The 27,818-nt window shown below is 38.5% G+C and overlaps 1 protein-coding gene across 1 annotated transcript in view; it reads left to right on the top strand.

Annotated features, from left to right (window-relative positions):
* PLXDC2 (plexin domain containing 2) overlaps window positions 1-22,473 on the top strand; it is a 288,625-nt gene extending 266,152 nt beyond the window's left edge. The window contains exons 13-14 of the mRNA XM_076331665.1: window positions 8,211-8,371; window positions 20,661-22,473. Of these exons, the coding sequence (XP_076187780.1) occupies window positions 8,211-8,371; window positions 20,661-20,777 (278 nt within the window). The 3' untranslated portion in view covers window positions 20,778-22,473. The remainder of the gene's footprint in view (window positions 1-8,210; window positions 8,372-20,660) is intronic.
* Window positions 22,474-27,818: the final 5,345 nt, after the last annotated feature.

A 27,818-nucleotide genomic window follows, 5' to 3' on the forward strand; every position in this document is an offset into this window, starting at 1 on the left:
TTGATAGCAAAGCCAGATATTGAATTCAGAATTTGTGGGTTGCAGTTTGTAATATTCTCACTCAAAGACTACCTTTCATTCCTTATATGCAATTGGAAACCAATTTTTAAAGCATTAGCTGAGCCATAACTTTATAAATCATCATGAAACCAAGTAAAGTGTAGCAATGGCTTAACCTCAAAATGTTAACAAATGCTAAGGGAATGAACCCACTAAAGGAAGAAAATCACACTCCATTACCATGAAGAAGCTAAGTCCAGAGCAGGCTGTTCCTAAAAGAGGTAGAGAGAGCATTTTTATTGAGATTCCTCTGAGCCTCTGGAGAATCCTTCCAACTGTACATTCCCTTATTCCCTCCCACAGTCACCGTATGTAGGTCATTAATCATCTGTTCAGGAATCTGCATTATGTACAGGAAAAAAGCTTAAGTTTGGAGAACCGTATACCTGCCCCATAAAACAAGCAGTCTCCTGGTAGACTCACATTCCAGATGTAAACGGAGGCCCAAAAGAGGGGAAAAATCCAGTGGCTCTGCTGAGTTCACTGTAGGCTGCAACCCTGTGGGCTCAGCTGTCCTAAACATTATGTCCTCCCTCTCTGCAGGAGCATATTAACTTAAAGCCACGGTCATGCAAATAGGGTGATACAGCTTCCAGGCTAGAAATGACATACGTAATAGGGTGGAGGGCTGGTGGAGTGAACTTAGATCTGTAGGTGCAGGTTAGTCCCAGACCGTGCAGCAAGACAGGGTTTCTGCTCTTTGGCTGCCCAAAGAGGAGAGCAAACACATGGAGAGGAGGTGTTGCCAAATGGCTTGTAGACATCTCTTACGTGGAAACACGTCTCTCATTAATGTCTAAAGAAGAGCAATGAAGCTGGTGAAGGGTCTGGAGAACAAGTCTGATGAGGAACGGCTGAGGGAGCTGCGGTTGTCTAGTCTGGAGAAAAAGAGGCTGAGGGGAGACCTTATCACGCTCCACAACTACCTGAAAGGAGATTGTAGCGAGGTGGGTGTTGCTGTCTTCTCCCAAGTAACAAGCGATAGGACGAGAGGAAACGGCCTCAAGTTGCGCCAGGGAAGGTTTAGATTGGATATTAGGAAAAATTTCTTCACCGAAAGGGTTATCAAGCATTGGAACAGGCTGCCCAGGGAAGCAGTTGAGTCACCATCGCTGGAGGTATTTAAAAGACATGTAGATGTGGTGCTTAGGGACACGGTTTAGTGGTGGTCGTGGCAGTGTTAGGTTAACGGTTGGACTCGATGATCTTAAAGGTCTTTTCCAACCTAAATGATTCTATGATTCTGTGAAATAGTTATTAGACACCCTGGAGCTCCTGGAAGAGAGGAACCAGACCAGTAATAGTCCAAGGATGGGTATGGAAGAAGAACAGTTGTAGGTGTAAGGATGGTCGAATGAAATTAACATAGGTAGAGTAGTATATCAGACAGATAACGGATAGTAATGAGGAGAGACAGGTTTGACCTGCCAGATTCGGCTGATATTCCCAAAGTCAGAATGTTCCAGCACTGTCACTGGCAGACAGTTTTATTACCCTGAAATAAACCTTGGAGAGGGATGAAAATTGCTTGATTACTTGCTTAGATCACTTTTGAAAAGCTGGGTTTATATTATCATAGATTTCTGATACATCAAATAGCATGCAGTACATGCCTTTGTTTATGTATCAAATGTATGTAACTGGCAAAAGTAGTTCCCAGCACCCAATCAACAAGTAGAAATGGGCAGCTAAAAAATCACCTTTCAGTATATCTCATTTTCCCCCAAAGCTCAGGACTTCAGACTGAGATATTTTATACAGAGTGAATTACAAAACTTACAGTCTCTGATGGAGAATGGCATCCCCATGAACAATATAAAAAAAATTGTATTGTGTTGTCACAGCAAGTTTTAAGTGACCTAAATGCTACCTTCTTTAAGGATCGTCAAATTTCTGTGATTCTATAATAATTTTACAATTGAAATAATGATGCAAAGAAGCTCCCCTTTGACATACTATCACAACAGTTTTTACATAGTTCCAATCAAAAAAATGACTGTGAATAAAATGTGACTTTTCCATTAGAGGTCTACTCTTTATCTCTACTTAATTCCACCTAATTTTAGATTTTGTGGGCAGGTATTGACAATTTGTTTGTAAGCTCTTTGCAAATATGAACTATCATGTTCAATGTTTATATTAGAATATAATAATATATAATTATAATAACAATAATGTATAAGTATGTCTTACTTTCCTAAGCTAGTATTTGAAGTAGGTTTTTATGTAAGAACAATGAGATACTCATCCTGCATTACTAATAATAGTATGGCACAATCTACTTTAATCAATAAATGTATTTTTATAAAGCTGGACAGGCTACAGTTTCAAAATCATGGCCAGTACCGAAATAGTCATCACATAATGTGTACATTAAGGAATGCAAGGGAAGTTATGCAGTTAACAACTAAACTATTAAAAAATGGCATGCTTGCATGGAGGCTCTGAAAATATTATCACACATTCTGTTTCTGTAATGTTTAATCTATGTATTGCATACTCATAAGTAATAAAAGAGTACATAAGTCTCTACTGTAGATGTGGTTATACCTGAACCTATATGTTTTTCCAGTCTGCTTCATCTGTAGGAGCTGTTTTCATGCACTTGTATCCAGACCCATTTTGCCATAAACCATGCCAGAAACACTGTCAACTTAATAAACCAGCATTTCTGTACCAATAGTGCTGCATAGATGCTCTCATACCCATGTGATAAAATCATAGAATCATCGAATCATTTAGGTTGGAAAAGACCTTTAAGATCATCGAGTCCAACCGTTAACCTAACACTGCCACGACCACCACTAAACCGTGTCCCTAAGCACCACATCTACATGTCTTTTAAATACCTCCAGCGATGGTGACTCAACTGCTTCCCTGGGCAGCCTGTTCCAATGCTTGATAACCCTTTCAGTGAAGAAATTTTTCCTAATACCCAGTCTAAACCTTCCCTGGCGCAACTTGAGGCCGTTTCCTCTCGTCCTATCACTAGTTACTTGGGAGAAGAGACTGACACCCACCTCACTACAACCTCCTTTCAGGTAGTTGTGGAGCGTGATAAGGTCTCCCCTCAGCCTCTTTTTCTCCAGACTAAACAACCGCAGCTCCCTCAGCCGTTCCTCATCAGACTTGTTCTCCAGACCCCTCACCAGTCTCGTTGCTCTTCTTTGGATGCGCTCCAGCACCTCAACGTCCTTCTTGTAGTGAGGGGCCCAAAACTGAACACAGTATTCAAGGTGCGGCCTCACCAGTGCCAAGTACAGTTTCATATTCATCTGACCAACCAGCTAAAAAATCATGGGTTTTGATGACCATTAAGTATTCATCTAATTGCTGCCACATGACCTAACAGCAAACACTCATTTTGTCACAAAGCATTCCTATATGAGGAGAAATTGCAGGGTTCATTCTCTATCTCTTTGTGACAAATTCCGGGGTTTGCCATGAAAATTCATTCATCTGGTATAAAGAGGAGAGAAAAGCACAAAGCTCAGTACTGAGTTATCATCTTTAGGCTGATTGCTGCTATTTAGGTCAACTATGTCCCTGGCTTTGCTAGTATACCTGTGTCAGTCAGGAGGGTTAAATATGGTATTGCATTTTATCCCTTAAAGATGCACATGCATATAAGTGAGTTTGAATTGGAGCTTTTTACCATCTGATCAAAATGCAAGAGTAAAAAGGAATGACATGGCTCTTGGAGGGAAAAAGCAAAGCTTTATTTTCCAAGTCCACACAAGGAAATTCTACTTTTTGTCGGTCATTTGCCCTTGGTTCCATGTCACTTTATATAAAGGAAAGCTTCTAGCCAGGAGGTAACAGAATTTCACCTGTTTTTCCTCTATTTTACCATAAAACTTTTTTGTATCTCTGCTCTCACACACAGAGATATTAATTTCTGGTAAGTAAACTCTTTTCTATCTCACATCATGAGAGGTGTACAAGTATGTACCACAATTTTGTTTTCTCATACATAAAACTATCACAATAGACATTTTGTGTAAACCTTAAATTTAGATAATAAAATACATTGTATTTCATTGTTTTGCAGGCCTCAGTGGTTAATATGTAATAAATAGTGAGACAAACGATATTGAGAAAGTATCCATTACAAACACTGTAAATATCAGTCCCAGTCTGTACATACCTTTGTTCCTGTTAAAGTCACACAGTCCCCATGAACCAGGACAAGATTTTCATTCATGATAAATCCTTGAGTTTTTTGTTTTTCCTGCACCAAAAGAAGCTAACCCAACTCTAACTAGAGACATAATATAATAATATAAAATCAAAGATTATATAGTCTTTGTGTGTTTATCATGCAAACAGTGAGAACATTTTTATTGTGTTTTAACTTTTACTTTTTAAACAGCATTCTGGCAGGAGAACAGTTATTTCATGTTTGTATTGTGTGCCTTTGTATTTGGGAAGAAAAGTTACTTGCTGTTTCTGTGCTGTCATTCAGCACCTAATGAGAAGCAGACTAACCTTGCAGATGTTAACATGCTCCTTCTGCTTAAAAGGTTTATAAATGTACGAATTTGAGGAAGAGTTATAAATAGAGCATATTGTATGTAACAGCTGGGTTTTTGAGCACAAGAAAAGGAAAGTTTGGGGGAAGTTCCACTGGAAAGTTCCTTTTGGGAAAGGTTTGGTCATAAGACAAATATCCTCCCATGGGTTTAGCCTTGTCTGGAACAGCAGATGTGCTGTGATAATCTTAATAAGATTTCTGCACCTGAAAAAGTTTCAGTGTCCATTTTTTCATCTAGTTCCCTTTGTGGCTTTTTAAAAGAACCGTCAGTTGATTTCGCAGCAGAGAGTATTTTCAAAGTTGACAACACTGTTTAATGTCTCTGCAAAGACAGTGAAATCAATTTCTCATGAGTATTTGAGCCCTGGAGTCAATGAACTGAATTTTGATTATGGAAATTACAAGTTACTCACACTTGTCATTTAAGAAAGCATTTCTTGTATTCCATTATTTTCTGCGTTTGGCATTCTGATCACTGCACTGATGTCCATGCAGTGCTCCACCCTAGACCAGTAGAAAGCTGGGCAGGCAGTTGTCACCTGTATTATTTGGAAGAGACAGCATTCTTGTTTGCAAAGCTGGATGCTAAACACTGAGAAAATATCAAATCAAAGGGGATTAATTTGATGGCCTTTACAGAGTGGTTAGGACCTTTGCTGAAGTCCAGCATTTTTTAATATGCAGAATATGATATTCTGCCTTCAACCATAACATAGTACAAATTACTCATTTAGTGCAAATTGGCCTGAAAATGGGTACAAGTGATAAAGTAGTTTATGATGCACTGATGTTGCATTGAAGGAAAGAGTCGAAGAGTATGAAGCTGTCAAAAAGACAATTATGAGACAGACAAACTATGAATCCCCTGCTCCTTCTGGGGAGCAGTTACTTCTCAGTAGGGTGACTCACACAACTAACTGCTTGTCACTGGGAATTAATAGCCCAACCCAGAGCATGTGCAATAAAGCAGGCCTTTCCTGATGGCCTTTCAATTGCTTAATTTGCATTGGCTTGGCGATTTGAAATATATGCGCAAGTACTAAATATTGTTACAGTGCATGAACAGAAATTAAAACTGGAGCTTGTATACATTCATCTATTCTCTGCTGAAAGTGAATAGCTATTTAATCAGTTATTAACGGTTATGTCAAGTAAAAGACTCTGCTATCTGAAAGTTAGAGGAACCATTTTTAGGGTCACCTTTCTTTCCTGTCTCCACCATAAATCTTGCATCCTTTGCTACATAGTGCTACAACTACCAGGAAGTGTTTAAGTGCCCTTTAGGTGGGAATACATTTGCAAATAGATCTTCCACATCCTAGGCAATATCTCCTTTCTTTCACTGTAATGTAAAGGATGGCCTGGAAATTTTCACTGTATGTACAGTGTTAAAAAAAAAAAGAAAAAATAAAATAGGGCTGACACTGCTTTTCTTTTTTAAAAGTTCCTATACATCTGTGTGAGCTAAGCTTTAAGAAAGCTAAGTAAATCCCTTTGTAGGATTTAGGCAGGGAGAGGCCTGTTTCTTGGATCCTGTTCATGCCTAAGCTCAAACTTGATGTCCACAATCAGCAAAATTAAAACTGAAGTTCCTCTGTGAACAGGTACTCATGAACATTTAAGTAAAAAGAAGCATACCTTCAGGATTAGGCAGTACCTGAGTGGGGGTCCATGCTTGCAATTTTTTATTACATTCATTAATGCCTCCCATGTCCTAGTTTAGCCTCTCAAATTATTGGGTTCTTTTTCTTTATCCTCTGGTTCTGTTACTCAGCTCCTTACTCCACAAGCTGTCTTACTGACTTCATGGGAAAAAGCAGAGCAACGCTGCGGAGTTTCAGCTGTCCTGACTCAAGATTGAGGAAATATGGACAAAAGCAGGGGGGATTTACATGAATCACTTCACTCTCCCATAGATTCACTTCCATGTTATAGTTAGAAATAGCTCTTGGCTAAGATAATACATCTTCATTTTCCTTTTCTCCCTGTTGGCACAATGGTGCCGTGCAATCTGCTGGGCCATGCAGCCTTCCTTGGTCTGGTGAGAAAAAGTGCTGCCACACGTGGATGAGCTGTTACACTGAGGTTAACTATTCCTATTTTCTCTTACTGCCCCTCATACAAGCCATTTAACACTGTATAAGGACCTAGAGCAATACACCCTTCTTTTATTATTTTCCAGTTCTCTTTTTTAATATTAGCGTAGAGTGCTCTAGTCACAATCTGATGAATGGTAAAAGACCATGTACAGTTATTGTTACTGTTGTTATTGTTGTTGTTGTTGTTACTATTAATAACAATAACAGTAACTTCTTTGAAGTGGTACCCTTAACTCAATAACTGTTTTCCAAGAACGAATAAAAGGGACAGTCCCTGACCTCACAGACCATGACACTCTAAGACAACAAAACAAATAGTTCAGGGGTATGGCAGAACAAAAAGGGTGACTGCAGAAATCAACAATTTTCATTATAGTCAGCTTGGCAAACAAGCATGGTGAGAGGAAATTTAAAAGTGGAATTGAAAGAAAATTGCTTGTAAGCGAGACCACAGCCAGGTTTTGTATGGAGTAAGGCATGGAGGTGATTTGAAGGGTTGCCAGAAAGGCAGAAAGCAGTGGGAATATTAGGAGAATGATATAAGTTTGGGAAGCCAAATGACCGGTGTTCTGCTGGTATTTCTTAAACCTAGGGCTTCTGAATTGCCTCCAGTGGTGGGTAGAACAGCACTTCTCCTTCTGTGCAAGAGGGTGCTGAAGAATCAGTGCTTATCACCATGTTTGTACTTGCTGTGATACTCCAGGTTGTCCAAATTAGAAATCATACCCAAGCACAACCAGTTCTACAGATGTTGGCTAATTTATTGAGAGACTTTTTCAACAAAGGTTACAGTGTTGTTAAAAGACTTCCAGTCACTTATTTGGAAGCACTGCTAAGTGACAGAGACAGCCCTCTTTTCTCCTGACGGGAGCATAGCATGAGCGGCCTCTCGGTATCAAGTTTAGTAAACGGATTGTCTTCTGTAATACTTTGGTATGATGAGTGTTCCATTCAGACCAAGATTAGAATATTGCAGGGTCATTTAACATCCATCTGTTACACTTTTGGCTGTCTGATTCAGTTGCACAGGGTGATTCAAAACCCCTCTCCAAGCTAATGAATCATGCTTTCAGAATGTGTTTATTATATAGACCTCACAAGGGTCTGTGGCATGTCTCAACTTGAAGCTTTAAAAACAAAAATACAACATTCAGAATGTATTCAATTAGTACTTTTTGTCTGTAGGGCAACTGCAATAGTTTTATGAGAAAATCAAAGCAAAATTCATTATGAAGGTAATTCAGAACTTCAGAATGTCCAGATTGCATTCAAAAGAAAGGATATTAATTTTTTTTATTGAGTTAGAATTAGTAAAACATTAGTAAAACATTTTGGAAATTCATTAAGATTATGAGAGTATTCAGTTGTGGGAAAGAGACATCTAACATCTTTTTCCAACTTGGGCTGTGGAAAACGAGGAGCATGTAACACAGAAAAAGCAAATGCTCAATTGCTAGCTGTGAAATGGAATGGATAAGACATAAGTTACTGTGCTAATAAGTGTGCCATTTGTGCAGCTTCCACAGATGACAGTGCAGCAGAGAAGAAAGGTGGAACACTTCACGCCGGCTTAATTGTCGGCATTCTAGTCCTGGTCCTCATTGTGGCTGCAGCCATCCTCGTGACCGTCTATATGTATCATCATCCAACGTCAGCAGCTAGTCTCTTCTTTATAGAGGTAAGACAAAAATAACATGTTGTGTGACTAGTCTTGTCACTTGGCTAGTATAATTGGGGTCTCCAGAATAGAACTTTCTTAACTAAACCTAGAAAGTATTCTTGTGTTCGTAGTGTAAGCTTTGAAGAAGTGGACCCACCTCACCTAGCAGGTGATGCTGTTTTGTTCTTAGCATGTTTGTCACTCAGCTGCTTCTTTAACTACTATTGCTATTACTTTTTTTTTGTTTTTACACAGGACATATATCTGAAAGATATCTCTCAGATACCATTCCAACTCCCTTACCTATCCTTCATTGTCCTCACCATAGCTTTTTTCCATTAGCTGTCATGTGCACTGGAATTTTATTTTGGGACATATATTTTTTTCAATTATTTTCCTGTAGAAAAATAAAACATTTGCATTCATTAATTCTCCAGAAGAGCTGACTCAAAGTAAGTTTTTAGCTGGAAATATGTGTTAGCTGTTCCATTCATTCATTTGTAGAAATCTTTTAACACTTTGCCTCAGCGTGGGAAAGATTCTTTTCACCTAATTTTAATACCTAAATCTAATATAATCTCCCTTTGCTCTTTTTATTAGTGTAGAGAGAAACAAACTCTTTTAGACCATGATTCATCTGACCTACTTGAGACGTCTCCTTTAGGATTAGATAAATTAACATTTTCCTCCCTCAAATATAGATAGCTACCTCAGGTGCAGACATCTACATTGCAGATGCTGACATTTAGTCAGCTCAAATCCACTGTACATGACAATATGAGAAAGGATCATTTTCCATAGGTGTTTGATTCTACAAAAAACTATGAATACCTACACTTGTGCTTTTTTCAACTCAGCAATGTTCCTCTACCTTATGATACGTATAGTTGCTAAACATGAAAGAAAACGCTGATTGTTCATAACCCCCACTTGCAGTACTCCCTTACTTTTAAGAGCCTGGACACTTTCTAATGGGCAATAATGAAGATGCAGAACCACTGGAAGTGTCACTAGGGACATACCTAGGGATTGCTTAGGTAAAAGCCTGGACTGGGAAGATATAGATATTCATTCATAGTGACAGCATTGTGAATTGAAGCAAGACATGTACAGGAAGAGAATGATTCATCTTTAAAATTATATTATAATAAGTATACTGCTTAGATGCAATAGTAGTGACAGAAATCAAAATGAATTGTTTATCAGTATTCCAGGCTCAAACGATGTAACTGTGTTAACCATCGGGGAACAGCATCCGCGTAATAAAATCAATAGCTTGCTTTCATGTCCATGTGGCATTTCAAGCCAGTTCTCTACTGATGTAGACAAACAATACTCCAGTGAAGTCCTTGTACAAAAGAGAAGGATTTGTCCCTTTCTTTTTTTCACACACAGATTGAATTGCTATTCTTTCACCCCAGTAAGAACAAGTTTCTTATCTCTTATGATGTGACTGAAAAGGCTAAGTAAATGGCAACACCATTTTTTGAGGAGAGAAGAATACCAAATTAAAACACACATTTATTTATTTATTTTTGTTCTCAGTGTAGTAATGGCATGTTAATTTATTTCATTCATTGATATCATACTCATCATGTGAACAGTGGTGCCTTAATCAGTTTTGTTAAAGCCATTCCACTGAACTTAATCTTTAGGTGGCATTAATCAATCTATTCAGTCAAAGCTAAAAAGACTTTTAGCAAGCAGTGTAGGCTTTTAGAAAAAATAGAAAAACATAATCTTTCTGTTTAAAATGAAGTAGAAGTAATTGAATAAGGACAGGAGGAAGTAAATTAGTCAAAATCAAATTTCTGCAAAATGTGGTATAAACTACATCCTCTTTTGGTTACCAGGAAAATTGTGATACTTGTGGAGAATCAGCCATTTAGCAAGAATTATAAAAGATTCTAGCCATGAAGGGGTGGCCTTTCCCTGTGAGTGGTAAAACCACCGATGCATTGGTAAAACCACAAGGGGTGGAGAAAGGGATTACTCTGTATTTCAGAACATTTCCACAAATTCCAAATTGTTGGTATCATAAGCATAGAAGAACAGAATAAGTTAATCCATTCTGGAAATGAAAATGCTTTTAAGAAGTTTAATTGTTTAATCTCCAAAGGAAAAAAAATAGTTTGACCAATTCAAGAAATAAAGAGTAGAATATATCATTCTTATATTCATCTGATCTATAGTATGTACATGTTTCCAATACAGAGGAGAATGTATCTTCTCAGACTTGCATTTTGAAACTGAAGTACAAAAAAATAATGAGGCATAACTGGTATAAATAGGTCACTGTTACAAAAAAGCATTCCTTATTGTATTTGTGCAATGGAAAAATATTTGAGTAAGCTGTTACAGATAACATGGTACCCCATATACCACAGCAGATGAGCTGCATTACTTATGGGAAATGAATGAAATGTGGATCTCATGTTACCGTTCTGGGGAGAGAGCTCAAGAGGATTGCCATGGGCTTGGTCATGAAATGAGAACAAGCTCATAAATATTTCAGAAAATAATATTGTTTTGTATAAGTCTCGATTAATAAAGCAAGTTGCACAGTTAAAACAAGATGTGACAGATGGACAGGCAGCTCCTTCATGCAGTTGTCTAAAAAAATTACTAGTACACTGTAGCCTGTCATCAAGTCTTCTAGCCAAATCAAGATCTGCATCAGTTTATCTATCATCAGTAATTAATACAAATCTGAGGCTGGGCAAAATAAAGAACAGGGACCTGCCCCATTTGTGTTTACTTTCAAAGAAGCTACTTTATAGAGGCATACTTTATAGAGGCATCATATTGACATTAAACATAGCATTCATTTAAAACTATGACACAACTAATAGAGAAACTTCTTTTTACAGCTAAGATTCTAGGATGCTGTCATGATTTTGTAGGTAAAGCATCATTTTCAGTCAGATTCTGTTGGGGTTTTTAGCTTAAGAGCTATGTAAGGAATTTTGAGTTGATTTGGTTTATAGTCATGACTGGTTACTGTATAAAGAAAAGTATAATAGACTGATCCCATATCTGAGGCTTTAAGTCTCTTTCTCCCTTACATTCTCTGCAGATATCACCCAATATCCACTTACCACCTCACTCAGGTTTTCACGTAGCTCATCCCAAGTCCCACTCGTGATGCCCCTCATGTTTGTCATGTAGTTCCTTTTGCTCAGTGAGCTCCCCCAGATAAGGATACACCCACACTTTGACTGCACTGTTTAACTTTGCACTGATAAATGCAATCCCTTGTGACACCTCTGAGCACAATTAAATGATATCCTGAGTGCACTAGTTGGTTTAAATAAGCGATACACAAAAGCCAAGAAAAATGCCATTTATTCCAAAAGCAACTATTGTTTTAGAATGGAGTAACATTATTCTATGATTTTTTTACCCCTAAAGTCTGAAGAAAACATATCCTCTAGTGGTTTTGTTCATAGCTGTTGAGCACAATGCATATGTGCAGCCCCACCTGGAACAAAAATAGCTATTTTGAACAAACAGCTTGAGAAGTCTTGAACACCAATGCTATTCAATTTGCCCATGGTAAAGTATCATTTTAAAAGAATACCATCCAAATAGTTCAATACTTTTTCAAAAAAAGTTCCCCTTTTTGTTAAGTGTGTAGAAGATTCAAATCAAAATGCATTTTCCTGTTTCTTCCAGCCCCCACACTATTCGACATGTGTTTCATTGTTTAAATTGGACACTTCTCTGGTGAACTAAAGACAGAATGAATTATCAACTTTTAAAGTGAAGGGAGTTCCAGTCAAAGTTCTAATGAATGCAGGCTCTTTCTAAAAGCTGAGGGTAAATGTTGGCTAAAGATTAGCTTGCAGAGTGACAGAAGAGATGTTGTATGCTTTGGTCTTTTATTTATTTATGGTTATCCCTGTGGTATTTTCTCTCCCTTGAATTTGATTTTATTGCCAATAATTTCCCCTTTTGAATCAAGTTACATACCTACTCTTACCTTGAGGAATCTTGTGTCTCCTGAGTATACTTTGAACTTATTTGCACTGATTTTTGAAAAGTAGCAAACATCAAATAGTGCTCTTCCTGTCTTTTTCAACAAAGCAGAAGCTTATGTCGGAAATCTAGCTATAACACATAGCTACACACTAGCTACACCACAATTAAAAAGTAATTAATTTATTCACTAACCTATGTAGTATACTTGCGTTCAGGATTTGAGGTTTGGTGGCCAAGAAGCCAAGCATGATGCCCCAATTGTAGTGGATTGCATGCCTATGATATAGATCGTAGAAAAAGTGGTATAGATATCTGGAGCTGAATGTAAATAGCAGTAAAGAAATTCCCAGCTGAGTCAGATGGATTTGCTCAAATTTCATTGAGTTGCGGGCCAAATAGCAGCTTTAGTAGTATTTTAGATTTTGCTTCTTCCCTTCCTTCTCTTCATGTTCTTTTTTTCTTATATTTTTAATCTTTATTGATTTGCATTTGTGTGTGAACTTTGGCACTGAGAGCAATTAATGTCCAGGGAACATTTAGCAAATTGAAAAGCAAGGCATAAGGCAGACTGTCTTTTACTCAGATGTCTTTTGTCTGTTTGCACCCAGTTATCTGTGGACAGAAGGGTTGCACATGACACAAGAATTTTCCATGTGTATGCTTTTTTTGTGTCTTTCTTACCTTTCTTATTTATATGTTGGTCCAAAGTCCTTTTATTGTTTGAAACTTAACTCAGCTGTCACCCCAGTGCTCTGCCTTTGGGGAACAAGGGCAACGTGATCTGGCCACAGCTGAGAAGACAGCAGAGGAATTGCTGGCCAATATGAAGGCAGGGAGTCAGACATTGTGATGTCTTTTTCCAGCTGGGCACGGAGATACTGTTGCCAAACGTGCTTATGTAAGGCTCGACAACAGCAGAATAAAATTCTTCTATGGCAGTTTTCTGCGGGTAGGGGATTTTAAGGAGTCTAAACTAACATTGCAAGTTGGGACCATCTTAACCTCAGGCAAAGAGCCTTTCTCTTGTGTTCAGTTTACAGCTACAAAACCAAATCCAAGTTATTAACACGTGTAGGCTCTGAAGCTGTAGGGATATGAGTGAATTCAGAGCCTGTGCATTTCTTAATAGTGGCTGTGTATGGTGTATGTCTTAATAGTAGTTAATATGTCACACACTGAAGACAAGTGTGGGTGTTTGTGGTTACAAGTTATCGTTCTTTTGAGTTAAGATCCCATTTTAAAGGTCATGGCCTTTGCCTTCATGTTCCCAGCCTCCCTGGAGGTTTTCCAGAGCTTTGTTGTGCTGATTCAGCTGCTTAGAAACAAGCATGTACTGTCACACACACACATGCACATACCTATGTCTTTTTTAGTTGTTTGGTTTGCTTCATTTTAGATGTTTAAGCTGGATAATTTCACAACTCTGTTTTTTCAAATGGCCACACAGAGAGTTGAACTGGTGCTATGGAGCCAGGAGGTGACCTTGGGGAGAAAGAGACGGAGGAAGGAATGAGCAGCTGCAGATCTTCAGCAAATAAAATAATAGTGTGTGATCAGACCCTGGGGGATGCACCTCAACTCTTCCTAATTTAACTTGAATTATGTCTTTACTAGTAAATTAAATAAGCCTGGGACTGTTTTTTAGCGTAGAGACCAACCAGCACGGAAGGGTCTGCATTCCTGTCATTTAACTCTGTCAGCCCCACAGTAAGGCAACGGCATGCAGACTATTAGCAGGGACTGAGGATGGTTCCCAAATCCTTAGCCCTAGCTGGGATGGTCTGAGAAAGCACTAATTGATGGGTATTTTTCTAACAATTGAGCCGTATAGTGGATTATGTTGCAGTATCTGGAAACATTCACTGGCATGCAGATCTAGCAGTAGAGTTTCTCAGATTTTGACCTTCTGCTCCTCCTCATCATAGAAGGAGAAAACAGTCAAAAAGACGGAGACAGTTCTTGCTGTTTCAGAGCTCAGGGAATTAATGGGCATTTCTGGCTCACTGTTACACATCTCCGTTTATAGCAGCACTTCACAAACAAGAGCCAGCATTTAATAGCCAGCCCTGTTCTCCATGCACCATTTCCAGGTTTCTGCATTAATGTCACAGATGCAGTGTATGCCTTCAAAAAAAATGAGAAGTAAGTAGGAGACAGAGTAAAAAAGAAAGAAGAATTTTTTTAAAAAGAGTCAGATCCTCAGCTGGCTTGGACAGGTGATGAAGCTCACACAGCTCTGCTGATTTCTTCTGGGATATGACCCATTGTTTTTATTATAGATATATATTTTGCAGGGAATTATGCTTTTAGTTTGAAAAAGGCTTGACATGGTCATCAATTTGTTTTTGTCCAGAAGTTTGAGCTGAATTGTGTTTCATGAAGATGATGATTAAAAAGAAGAGGACAAGTATCATTTTTCTCTTCTTTCAAACTCCTGCAGTGTCCTGGCATTTGGGGTACTGTCATTGATCTCACTGTCATTGCCTTGTACTGATAGTAAAGTTATTTTTTTCCAAAGCTTATCCAGCTCAGCAGGAACCAGCAGCTCAGCAAGGGAAATGTAAATTGGCCACAAGGGAGAAGCACTAAAATAAATAATCAACACTGACAATAAAAGTCAAAGGTGGGGAGGAAGGAGGCATTCTGTTTCTTGTCCGTCAGCAGCCAGCTACTTAGATGAACCTAAGTCTGCAGAAACATTGTTATAACAAGAAGTGGTTTAAATCACAAAAAGATACTTTAAACAAGCACTTCTATCAAGGAGAAAAATAAATGAAGTCAGTAAATGATCCCACTGAATTTTAAGTCTGAAGCAATCTTTATTTCAGAACAGTTTCTTCAAAATATTCAATTAACATGGTGTCAGGCAATTGATCTTTCTTATTCCTGGAAATACATATCAGAAGTACAGTTTCAGATATTTGAAGCCTCATCCAATTCCAACTGTGATTTGCCAAATAAATTGGGTGTTTCTAGAAGAGATTAAAGACTGATGCATAAATTATAACTGCCTAAACAATATTTCAGGTAACTTTGAGCATGCCAACACATATTGTGGGCAAGGTAATTGGTAACAGAAAAATATTTCCTCATCTTGAGAAAGTAGAAGGCCTGGATACCCAGACAGATTAACAGTGGACAAGTGTACTTAGACTAATGGGTCTTGGTGGTATCAGGTTAACATTAGTAATAGATGTTACTATAGTTTTTTCCCCTTTTCTTAATCCATTTGTGTAGGTCTTTACAGTTTGTCCGGGGTTTTGATGATTAATCCAGAATTTGGATGGCTCTGTATTTACATATTTCCAGTTAAGAGAGTTAAACAGGTGTTGTTGGCAAAGTGTGGTTAAAGAATACAGCTTTAAAATAGATACCCTTGAATTAGATAAAGAACTTGACATCAATGGACATGTAAGATGTAACCTTCAGTAGAAACAGTGAAACAGTCCTCTGAAAGTTTGAAAGGTTTGAAACACAGGAAAATAATCAATAGATAGAGAAGACAAAGTTGCATCAGAGCATTCAACCTAAAAACTACCAAATAACTTCAGCTTTTGTGTATTTTAGTAGGAAATTAAGTTTGCTAGGGAGCTCTGGAGAGTCTTTCAAGACTTTGAAAGATTTACCTTCTCATGCTAATTCAAGTATTTATATTCACATAAACTCAGTTTGGAAAGAGAATGTGTGTTTCTTGCTGAAATCCGCTGTTCAAGTTTACTGCTGAATAGGAATGAAGAGTTGATCCATGCACAAGCACTCTGGGATTTTATGCTGGTTGAAGTATACGAAGGAACTTTTGATAATCTTAGAAAATTTTCAGAACAAAGTGTGTGTGTGGCAGGGTTGTGGGGATGACAGAGGGTCAGATTTTTCATTTTTTCCATTCACTGCTCTTCTGACACTGCAGATCTGTGCAGAATCACGCTCATACAATTTTTCTGTACAGAACGAAGGATAGGATGAGGATGGCATGAGGATAGTAGAGGATAGGATGTAAGAATATCAAATATGTAATGCATGTTGCTGAGTTCCTTCTGTCCATTACTGATAGAAACTTGACTTCATGCAGATGTATGAAAGGAAATGTAAAAGCTTAGAATTACTGCAGCTAACAAAATATATATTATTACAATTGCTTTTAATGAATTGCCATCTCAGGTGAAAAATGTTAACTGGCATAAATTTTAGAGATGGTGTATAATGTCAGCACCAGAATCTCTCAGGAGCAGGGCATCAGTCTTCAAATACCAGTATTTCAATACAACTTTATACAACTGTCTGTCCTCCTGTAATTGATCTTGTATATTGCTTATCCCTTACAACACATTCTCCTATTGCATGTACAAAGTAGATTTCGTTTCTTGTTTATGTGTACAGTTCATTCTTTTAAAATATTTTTAAAATCCATTAAAAAATATTGAATTGATTTTGTACCAGCTTCTTCACTGGAAGTCTGAATTGATCACTTCCTTTGTTTTCAAGATAATATTAACTTGAGGCACTGATTGGGTTCTAGTCTGTAAGTCAGTGTAGAAATACATAATTCTTACTGAATTTTACCTCTTTACTAAATTGTAGCAGACTGTTCCATTCTTATTTTATAGTTGCATCATTGGTGATCTGGTGGCTCACAATAGGTAGGGGCCTTGCTGAGAGTAGAAAATAAATGGCTTCACTTTAAATGATCTCTGGACAGTTAATAGAGGCCCGTAACATAGAAACTGGTGGGTCCTTTTCCCTTTCCTCCTTTTGAATATGATCAAGTTTACTAGAAATTTATGTGTAAAATTCCACCATTACAGTCAAACACATACAGAAAGCACTGACGTATCTAAGACTCTCCTGTAGTTTTCAACTTGAGCCACTTCTTTCTCTTTTGCTTAAAAAAGTTACTGTTCAGCAGGAAATAAGATGGTCTAAAGCTAGCAATCTCAAAAAAAAAATCATAGACTGTAGCACTGGAAACCATATTCAGATCGTAGCAACTGAGTTTTGTTTTGACAATATTCAATTAAGTACATTCAGATATGTATCAGACCTCTTTTTTTTATCATGTCTTAATGAGATCATAACATTTTGATGGATTAAAGAGGCCCTATAAGGCTCAAAATTCCCTCATGTTGAAAGATGTCAAAAGAAAAAACTGGTCAACCACGAGAATACACTTGGAGACCTTTCCATGCAACAACAGCGAGAAGATACTCCAGTCTCCACCCTTTAGGATTCATAGGTGGAATCCCCTCCTTTTTTTTCTCAGAAGACAAATAGCATTCATTCTGCCTCTACTGCAAGATTTACGTAAAGACACTTATTCTAGCCTTAGCATTGCTGTAGGAAGTGAAATATACTGCACAGCCACCAACAGTGCTGTAGAAAGGCATAAGGTAAGAAACATGAAAGGTAGATCTCACTTTCCACGGATTATCCAACTGCTAGTTTCTTTCATTTTATCTTACTGATCTTCAATAGGAACCAACTTTTTTTTAATGTGTATCATGAATTATTCTTCTGCATCCTGACATGTATCTTCGGCATCCTGGTCATGTAAGGTCACAAGTGCTTTTCCCTCATCCTTATTTCCTTAAAATAATGAACCCAAGAAGATTCAGTCCTATGAGAAAAATCCTATTCCTGCTTTCCTGCTTTGTAATTCACTGAAAGGAAGCAGGAGTTACAACTCTCCAGCCACAGCTCAGAGGATTTCCTCTAAGAGTTCTAATTCCAGAGGAAGAAGCATGTTTTTTCCTGTTAAATTGGATGGCAAAACTAAGGAATTAGTTAAAATACCCAGCTTGCTTTCTCCCTGTTTTCTTTTGTTTGGGGTTTTTTGTGGGTTGGAAGTGAGGGATGTGTTAGGTTTTTAGTACCTTCTTATCACTCTGCTTCGCAGAGAATAATGGGGAAGAATGCATTAGGCATTTCCTGAGCTGCTTCAGTAACTTAAGGAGCTTTGTATCTCCCGATATCAATTAAGTCACTTTTGGTTTTACCAATTAAAACTGTAATGTCTCTACAGCTTTTCGGGGGTCAATATACAAGTCAATTAATTGATAGCTTGTCAGTGCTCTCTTTTAAGCCTGGCAACCACTTACATTTCCCACATACACACAAAGAAGTTGAAATTAAACAGACTGTCACTAGGAATGGAAAATCTCACCTCAGGCATGAAGAGAAACCACAGAAAGCTACAATTTTACTATTTGGAGATGACCTTCAAATCTGTTGGTTTATTTTCTGGAACAACAGCTGATGTTTATACTGTATCACATTGTATTATTAGAACTGATACACATCTGTTCCATATTTCATCATCTGGAAAGGCCAATTAAAAAGAGTAGCCTAAAATGGTAGATTTAGTCTCTAACAGCAACATAGAAGGAAGTAGTAACTAATCATGGGTACATCTTAAAATGAAATTAGGGAGCAACTTAACAGATTAAAACTCAGCTCATCCTTATATGCTGCCATTTGAGACCGTTTCTAATTATTTTTTCCTACTAGTTTTCCAATGACTTTTCATTTTCTCTTTTCATTAGAGACCTCTTGGTCAAACTCTTTTCTCATTTATACCAGTATAAATCTGGAATAAGTCCTTTACATTTAATTGCATTATTCTTGATATACTTTAGTGAGTCTGAGAACAGAATAGGACCCTTTTTCTTTAGCAATAACCAAACTGTCCTTCTTAATTTTGCAACCACGCTGAATCGAGCTTAGGTAGAAAAAAAAGTCTCCAAAGTTTGAATAGACTAAGTTTTCTTATTAGGAAAAGACATCTATTAAAGAGGACAGTGTTCTGCCTTCCTACTTGGTAGGAAGTTGTTGCATTGAAAGGCCTGGGATTTTAAATTACCTGTCAAACAGAATTTAACTCTGGATGCCTCAAAAGTAACCTGATCCTGCAATGGCAGAAAAAGAAATCAGTTGCTTTTATATTGTATCTTCCTAACGGTGATCACTGTGGAGGACTTTGTGCTGTACCCACAGACAGCTGTGTGATTGTAGGTAACAAGATTCAGTGGTCCCCCAAGATTTCTTTAGTGGCTGCTGCCCAACAGCACCATGAGTCCCAGCATAATGTCATGGCTGTGGCTGTTCTGTGGTCCCCAACGCCACCCCTCAGGAGCATGAAATATTGTTAGTGATCAGAAGGCAATCAAAATGGGGTATTATGGGGACAGAAAATCAAATGCAATGTTTATTTTCAGAAGAAAGCTCATGAAGTAAAATTGTTTTGATTTTGAACTGTCAATGAAAATATAAGCTGTAACTTACCTGCTTGTTTCTCCAGTTGTTTTCCTGCAGTGTTTCTATACAGGTTGCTGTATCTTCCAGCCCTCCTTCCAAGCAGGTTGCAACTGTTGTCAGTAAAGAAAAAGAAATATGTATCAGCATATTTGGCAGATAAAATTTTCAATAGGGAATAATCATTTTAGGAGAGCTTTTTCTGCTAACTGACTTTAAGAAAGAGTTTCCCTACTTTCCTGAAAACTATTCCTTTTTGACAGAATCTCAGCTTGGTCACCCAAAATCTGAGCCTTCCCAGACATTAACTAGTTTGAAAATACAGGATTTTTGAACCGCTTTTCCTTCCCAGCGGCATCACAATCATACAGGGATTGTTTTATCTGCCCTAGAAAAGATCTATTTCTTTTCTCTGTTTATTAGCTGTTTTTAAAGCAGGCACCAAAGATCCTAATGAAACTTGGCTAGGACCTCTTAAGACCCTTGTACCCAAAGGTCATAAGAGTTCAAATGAAAAGGTTGATTCGATTTGAACCATCAAAGTAAACTCCTCAAGTAGCAATTATGGCACTTGAAATATAAAGTCATTACTTTGTAAGTCCTGCATAAGCATGCCAGAATTTTGTTCTAAATAATTTTTAAAAGTACTGTTTCTGTGGACTCTGCTATACATTCTCCCATGGAGTAGAGTATGTTAGCAAATTCCTATGCAGAACTAGGAAGGAAGAGCTGTGGACAGATCCCTTAGGGGGTGGTGGATCCGCAGGTGTATATAAGACAAAATTCACAGATCCACTGATCAACAGTTTTAGACAGGAGTTATTTCATCATCTTCATTGCTATGACTGGTGGCAATTATTTAGGTCTTTGAGAACAGCCATCATCCACAAATTTAGAAAGAGGGATTAATTCCTCTGACTTGCTGCTGAACTGTGCGTCTCCGTTCCTGTAACAACTACACAGAGTGGGTTTTAGCATGAGAGACACCAAAATTACAGAGCATTGTTAAAGTTTTTATTATTAACTTATTGTTGTACCCTTCATATTCTGAAAGTTTATTTTCTTGTTGTTACTGTTACAGCGACGTCCAAGCAGATGGCCAGCAATGAAATTCAGAAGAGGATCTGGACATCCTGCCTATGCTGAAGTGGAACCAGTTGGAGAAAAAGAAGGGTTCATTGTATCAGAGCAGTGCTAAAATTTCTAGGACAGAACACCAGTACTGGCCTACAGGTGTAAGACATTTACTTTGCCTCTCTTTAAAGAAAAGGAGCCCTAAGCTGCTGTAGCCTGATAGAAAGAAGATTTTGGATAAGCTTTGTCCAAGAAGAAAAACTATCTAAGATACCAGATTACCACTGCATAGTAGTTTTTGTTAGTGGACTGAGACACAATGGTTCATGCAGAACACTTGTCAGTGGACACCTACGGTATCAGAACTATGGCACAAGTGCCATGTTATTGGCTTTAGGTATGGGGATGCACAATAATCAAAAATATAATAAAGCTTTGGTGCACAAGGGTATTGCCCTTTGGTTCAAGTGTTCTTCTCTGGTATCTCAAAGACTGAGCACTGATCAGTGTTCGCGGGTGATTGAGAAAAATATCTCAATGCAGGTAAAGAAGAAAAAAGGTATTTTCCAATACTTCTATAAGTGGATGTGAAATATACTCACTTTTCAATTCTAAATTAACCTACCCACCTAACTGAGTGAGCCACAATGTATATACTTTCCAGTAGTACAATGTTTCTTGTACATTGCTGATTACTATCCTTCTAAACAACTCATGATATACAAATGGGTAAGAAATGAAGACAACAGAGAATTTTCACAGTGGTGAAATTCTTTTATTTCATGGGAGTTCACAATGAAATTGGGCTGATTTTCAGTTTCAATATTCACTAAAAATTAATTTTCAGGTTTGTTTCGAGGGATATATTTCATTTCTGAGCAGTAGGCTGAAGTAACAGCAACAGATCCTTTTAGCTGCCAGAGATCTTATGGACCATTTCTTAGGCAATGTGATATGAAAAGTAAGATTTTAAACAAATGGGTTTCTATCCTTTGCCATTTCATTGTGAGTCCTTACTGAGAAGCACCACAGACTTCAATGCACCCCTTCCAGAGATTCAGATACAAGTGTTACTGAACCCTGCTGATTCATACAGTGATTTTGTTTAATGCACATAGTAGTTGCATAAATATATATAAAAATATATTTTTTTTTATAGCTAACACAAGGCGGGCTCTTGTGACTGTTAAGACTGCATTTTTGTCATCCAGACAAAGGAAATGGATTGCATTACTGCATATTTCCACTGAGTTGTAAAATAATCCTTAATATTAGAATATTTTTATGTTGTGTAGGGAAGGTGGTTCATGTAGTTGCAGTGCCATAACCTTTCTGCCTATTGGAACCACTCTTTCTTTAATATCGACCCTTTCCCTCCCTGTATAGGGGAAGACAAGACTATAAATTCACCCTATCAATCAAAAACAGTTACTCCTTTCATGGAAGGGGTTAATATACACTGAGACCCAGATCTTCCATGAGGAGTGGGAACATAAATACTTTAATGATCTGGGCCTGAGCTATTAAAATATTAAATTCAGGTATTGTATGTAGATTTCATCATAGTCATTGACTATCAAATTTTTTACATACTGTACAAGGCACTTGAATCATTTTGAAGTGAGGTATACAAAATTTGCAATTTCAGATCTCAAGCAGTAAAAAAAGTTGTAGATACCACCTTAATAGTACAGTTATTTACATTTCTTGTTGATGCTTGTATGGTCTAAATTTGATTACTTAATGGTGTTTAAAAAAAAAAACACAAACCACCACGATTTTTACTTGTTATTTTGTTCAGTAAATAATACAATACTGTATTTTCTGTATTCTTTTATTTTGTGTAACACACTTTTATTTTCATCTGTTTTAAATCATCTAGCGTGAGATTGAAACTGTTCAAAACCTAACTGGTATTAATCTGAAGGTACTAACAAACACATTGTCTTGAAGCCTGGTGAAAAGCCTGTGGCGAGTATTCATTTCAATTTGTGTGGGTCTGCTGAGCCCTGTTTCTAATAGGCTGGGAGTAAATTGCAGGCTGTTAATTCTGATAGCAATAACCAAATGTACGCACATATATATCTGGTGACATTCATTTTTATTAAATAAAAAGGTATCAGTGCACATCATTTAGACACGTATTTGGTGTGCAATACTTATCATTAGTTTTTCTAGGAATCTTGGAAGTCATCAGCTAGGGTTCATTGGCCAAATGAAGCAATTGTAGAGCTTCCATTTGAAGCATGCTGGAATCCTGTTTGAAATAATTTTTATTTCAGAGCACATCTTGGCAAATTATACTGAGAAATTTACAAAAATCTACACAGTACTGCAATAAGTTCAAAGGATATTTCATATAAGTAAAGAAGATTTATATTATTATGGGTTTACAGATCTGCACTTTGGCTGATTCACTCACGTTTTTCATGTTTTTACCCATGTATGTAATACATGTCATGCAATGGAGCTGACAGAATGTTTGTAACATGATTAGACAAACACGACAACAATTTTAAAATCTGGTATTTTGATTACTTTTGTTTTAAGGCCCTCTTGCACAGTTGAAGGATGTTTATTAGTATTTGCAAACTAACAAAAATTTCATACTCCTTCGTAAAATAATAACAGTTATTTCTTTCACTCTTTGTCCACTTCTCATAATTTGGCAGCAGATTCCACTGGTCTGTGGGGAGCATCATAGTGTACTTCTTTTGATTTTTGCCATGATGTTATATGCTATGGATTATAAGATGATGAGGTGCTGGGTTTATTTAATAAGACTGATAGGCATATGCTTATGTCTGATAAGAACTGAGACCTGAAGAGAAAACCTCCTGCATACTTATGGATGTATAGTGTCTCATTGGTGTCTGCTTTGATATATTCTGTGGTATGTTCTATTTATCCCAGTAGGCAAAAGTTAATTAAGTAATCTGTTGCTGTTTTGTAATTCCATCTGGTTTTCTAATTTTTTAATAATTAAAATTGCCACATTAAAAATTATACAAATATTAATCTATAGGTGTGATGACATATTGAAATTAACCGAGAATTCTTATCATTTTGTAAAGCACCAGGTTAATTGATCCAGACCGAAAAAGTGTCATATAACCCCCTCTCAGAGATCCAGCTGAAATGTTATTCAACAATTCATAAAGAAATTTCCATTCAGGTCTCTGAAACAGTGGCTTCACTAGCATTCCCACTGGTCCTTCATTTGAAAGTACTTCAGAATATTTCATTTGTTTAAGTAAAGCTTACTTACAGAGTAATTTGTTCTAACAGTTATTTTAACTCTTAAACTTTCCTATAAATTTGAGTATCTAATGCATGTAATGATTGCAAGATCTCCCAAAATTATCATTTCTTATTATTTTCTATTTTAGTGTTAAACATTCCATAACACCTAACACTGTCAGTGCTATGCTTCAGCTCATCCTGTTTCACAGAAAAAAGGAAAATTTGAACTGCAAGGGTTCAAAGCACATACTAAGTAGCTCTTTAAATCTCAGTAAGATGAAACAATAAATCAGATAGGTGTATCACACACTGAGATTGTTGAAAAAAAGACCCTTACATTTGCAAAAATGTATTCAGACATTAAGAAATTCTGGAACTGCAGAAGTGGAATTGTAATTTCACTCCCATGTGCATACATATAATGACATGGTCTTATTTAAATGCCTGCTATGTTTCTCAGTGCACTCTATGACGCATCGAATGTAGAGAATGCAGGCTATTCATAAGACGCAGGTATTCCATATTTTTCTCCTACTTGCTCAAATTTTGTTGCACTTTGTTACATACTGTCCAAACCCTGCTCAGAAGACTTTTTTTTTCCCCATGGACTTTTCTTCCTTACCCATCATCGTTATACTTGAGGGATACATACACCTTGATTTATTTGTGTTCTGAGCATTCCTATGAAGGGAGACAATTTTCTAGAGAAGACCAATGTGAAACTGTTCTTCCTTTTCTTATAATTGCCTTCCTCATTCTCAACAGCTTCTGCTGCAAATGACATAGATGTCTTGTAAGTAACAACCTCCTTCATTGCACCATTATAATTTGGCTTAAGATCAAGTTCATTTTCTACAAATAATGTGCGTGATGGAATTCTGGGGAAAAACATAATACCTCACTGTATTTTGAAAAATTGTGGAAGCCAAATTAAATTTTCACAAGCTGAACAGAATATTTGACTTTGCAAACTTCACCATTTTTCCTTGGTCAACGGAGTTCAAACCATAAAAGTTACTAGACAAGTATCTGAGCCAGCTGAATAGTTGAATCGCTAGTTTGCCATCCAAATGTGGACAGCAATGGAAAACTAAGTGGTGAGCCAGTTTGCCAGTGAGCAGGGAAGAGATTTTCTTTACAGAAGAGTAAAAAGGCTTCCAAGAAAAAATATTTCTATATTCTATTAGAGCACCTCTTAGATAAGCAAAAGAAGCTGTAAATTACAACATCCATATTTTTTATTTGTAGAGAATCTCTAAACAAGACTCTGCAAGCAGTTGTCCTGAGCTGGCAGTATTTCACACAGTAGGTGAGTGACTAGAGCATGCAGAGTACCCCATGTTGGTTCATGTTCCAGCTCACAGACCATCAAAGGAAAATTTCACTTTGAGTGTATACAGTGGCTGAAACAATGGCTATGTTATTACTTCCTGACATCAGCAATGATATAGCTTTGTATAAAGACAAGATTTGGCATCCACCTAGAAGGTATCTCAGCTGTGCAAAATCATAGTGCTTACAGCCATAGTATTAGCCATTAGGAGGAGAACTGGAAAAGAGCACAAATTCAGCTCAGATTAACATTTTGCTCTCGGGGAATTTATTGCTTCCAGGGAGGAAAAAGAATAGCAGCAAGCACTGTTGTCCAGAGTAAGATCATTGGAAACCTTATACATGTGCGCCTTTTGCAGATAACTACTTGAAGCTTGAAACCTAAGAACTCCAGAATTAAATGCTACTGATCGATAATGTAACATTCACCCTAACTCTCACAATTTAGACAGAGACTTCAGGAACTGATGTCTGCTACTACTTTTCTTTAAGGATATAATGGTAAGTTGGGTTTGGGTGTTGTTTTTTGGGGTTTGGGTTTTTTTTGGAGGAGAAGGAGGAGAAGGGAAAAATGTAGGAGGGGAGGAGTGTAAGTATATTTGGAGCTGGAAGCCATTGTGCAGCGGGAGAGATATGACTTAGTCGCCATCACAGAAACATGGTGGGGTGATTCTCATGACTGGAGTGCTGCAATGGATGGCTATAGACTCTTCAGAAGGGACAGGCGAGGAAGGAGAGGCGGTGGGGTGGCCCTGTATATTAGGGAGTGTTTCGATTGTCTAGAGCTCAACGATTGTGATGATGGTACGGATGGTATGGGTAAGGATGAGGGGGAAGGCCAATGAGGCAGATATCCTGCTGGGAGTCTGTTATAGACCACCCAACCAGGATGAAGAGGCAGATGAAGCGTTCTATAAGCGGCTGGCAGAAGTCTCTCAATCGCTAGCCCTTGTTCTCATGGGGGACTTCAACTTCCCAGATGTCTGCTGGAAATACAACACGGCAGAGAGGAAACAGTCTAGGAGGTTCCTGGAGTGTGTGGAAGACAACTTCCTGACACAGCTGGTAAGTGAGCCGACCAGGGGAGGTGCCTCGCTCGACCTACTGTTTACTAACAGAGAAGGACTGGTGGGAGATGTGGTGGTCGGAGGCCGTCTTGGGCTGAGCGACCATGAAATGATAGAATTCTCGCTTCTTGGTGAAGTAAGGAGGGGGGGCAGCAAAACCGCAACCATGGACTTCCGGAGGGCAGACTTTGGCCTGTTCAGGACGCTGGTTGAGAGAGTCCCTTGGGAGACAGTCCTGAAGGGCAAAGGGGTCCAGGAAGGCTGGACGATCTTCAAGAAGGAAGTCTTAAAGGCGCAGGAGCAGGCTGTCCCCGTACGCCGTAAGAAGAACGGGTGGGGAAGACGACCGGCCTGGCTGAACGGGGAGCTCTTGCTGGGACTCAGGAAAAAAAGGAGAGTTTACCACTTGTGGAAGAAGGGGCAGGTGACTCAAGAAGAGTACAGGGATCTCGTTAGGTCGTGCAGAGAAGAAATGAGAAAGGCAAAAGCCCAGCTAGAACGCAATCTGGCCACTGTCGTTAAAGACAACAAAAAAAGTTTTTACAAATATATTAATGACAAGAAGAGAGCCAAGGAGCATCTCCATCCTTTATTGGATGCGGGGGGGAACATTGTCACCGAGGATGAGGAAAAGGCTGAGGTACTCAATGCCTTCTTTGCCTCAGTCTTTAACAGGCAGACCAGTTATCCTCAGGGTACTTGGCCCCCCGAGCTGGAAGACAGGGACGGCGAGCAGGATGAACCCCCCATAATCCAAGAGGAAGCAGTCAATGACCTGCTACGCCACCTGGACGCTCAGAAGTCTATGGGGCCGGATGGGATCCACCCGAGAGTGCTGAGGGAGCTGGCGGAGGCGCTCGCCAAGCCACTCTCCATCATTTATCAGCAGTCCTGGTTAACGGGGGAGGTCCCGGAAGACTGGAGGCTTGCCAATGTGACGCCCATCTACAAGAAGGGCCAGAAGGAGGATCCGGGGAACTACAGGCCTGTCAGCCTGACCTCGGTGCCGGGGAAGATTATGGAGCGGTTCATCTTGAGGGCACTCACAAGGCATGAGCGGGACAACCAGGGGATCAGGCCTAGCCAGCACGGGTTCATGAAAGGCAGGTCCTGCTTGACCAACCTGATCTCCTTCTATGACCAGGTGACCCACCTAGTGGATGAGGGAAAGGCTGTGGATGTGGTCTACCTGGACTTCAGTAAGCCCTTTGACACCGTCTCCCACAGCATTCTCCTAGAGAAGCTGGCGGCTCACGGCTTAGACAGGTGTACTCTTCACTGGGTCAAAAACTGGCTGGACGGCCGGGCCCAGAGAGTTGTGGTGAATGGAGTTCAATCCAGTTGGCGGCCGGTCACGAGTGGTGTTCCCCAGGGCTCAGTTTTGGGGCCGGTCTTGTTCAATATCTTTATCAATGACCTGGATGAGGGGATCGAGTGCACCCTCAGTAAGTTTGCAGACGACACCCAGTTGGGCGGGAGTGTTGATCTGCTCGAGGGTAGGAAGGCTCTGCAGAGGAACCTGG

Source organism: Aptenodytes patagonicus, chromosome 2, assembly GCF_965638725.1.
Source record: "Aptenodytes patagonicus chromosome 2, bAptPat1.pri.cur, whole genome shotgun sequence".
NCBI classification, from domain to species: domain Eukaryota; kingdom Metazoa; phylum Chordata; class Aves; order Sphenisciformes; family Spheniscidae; genus Aptenodytes; species Aptenodytes patagonicus.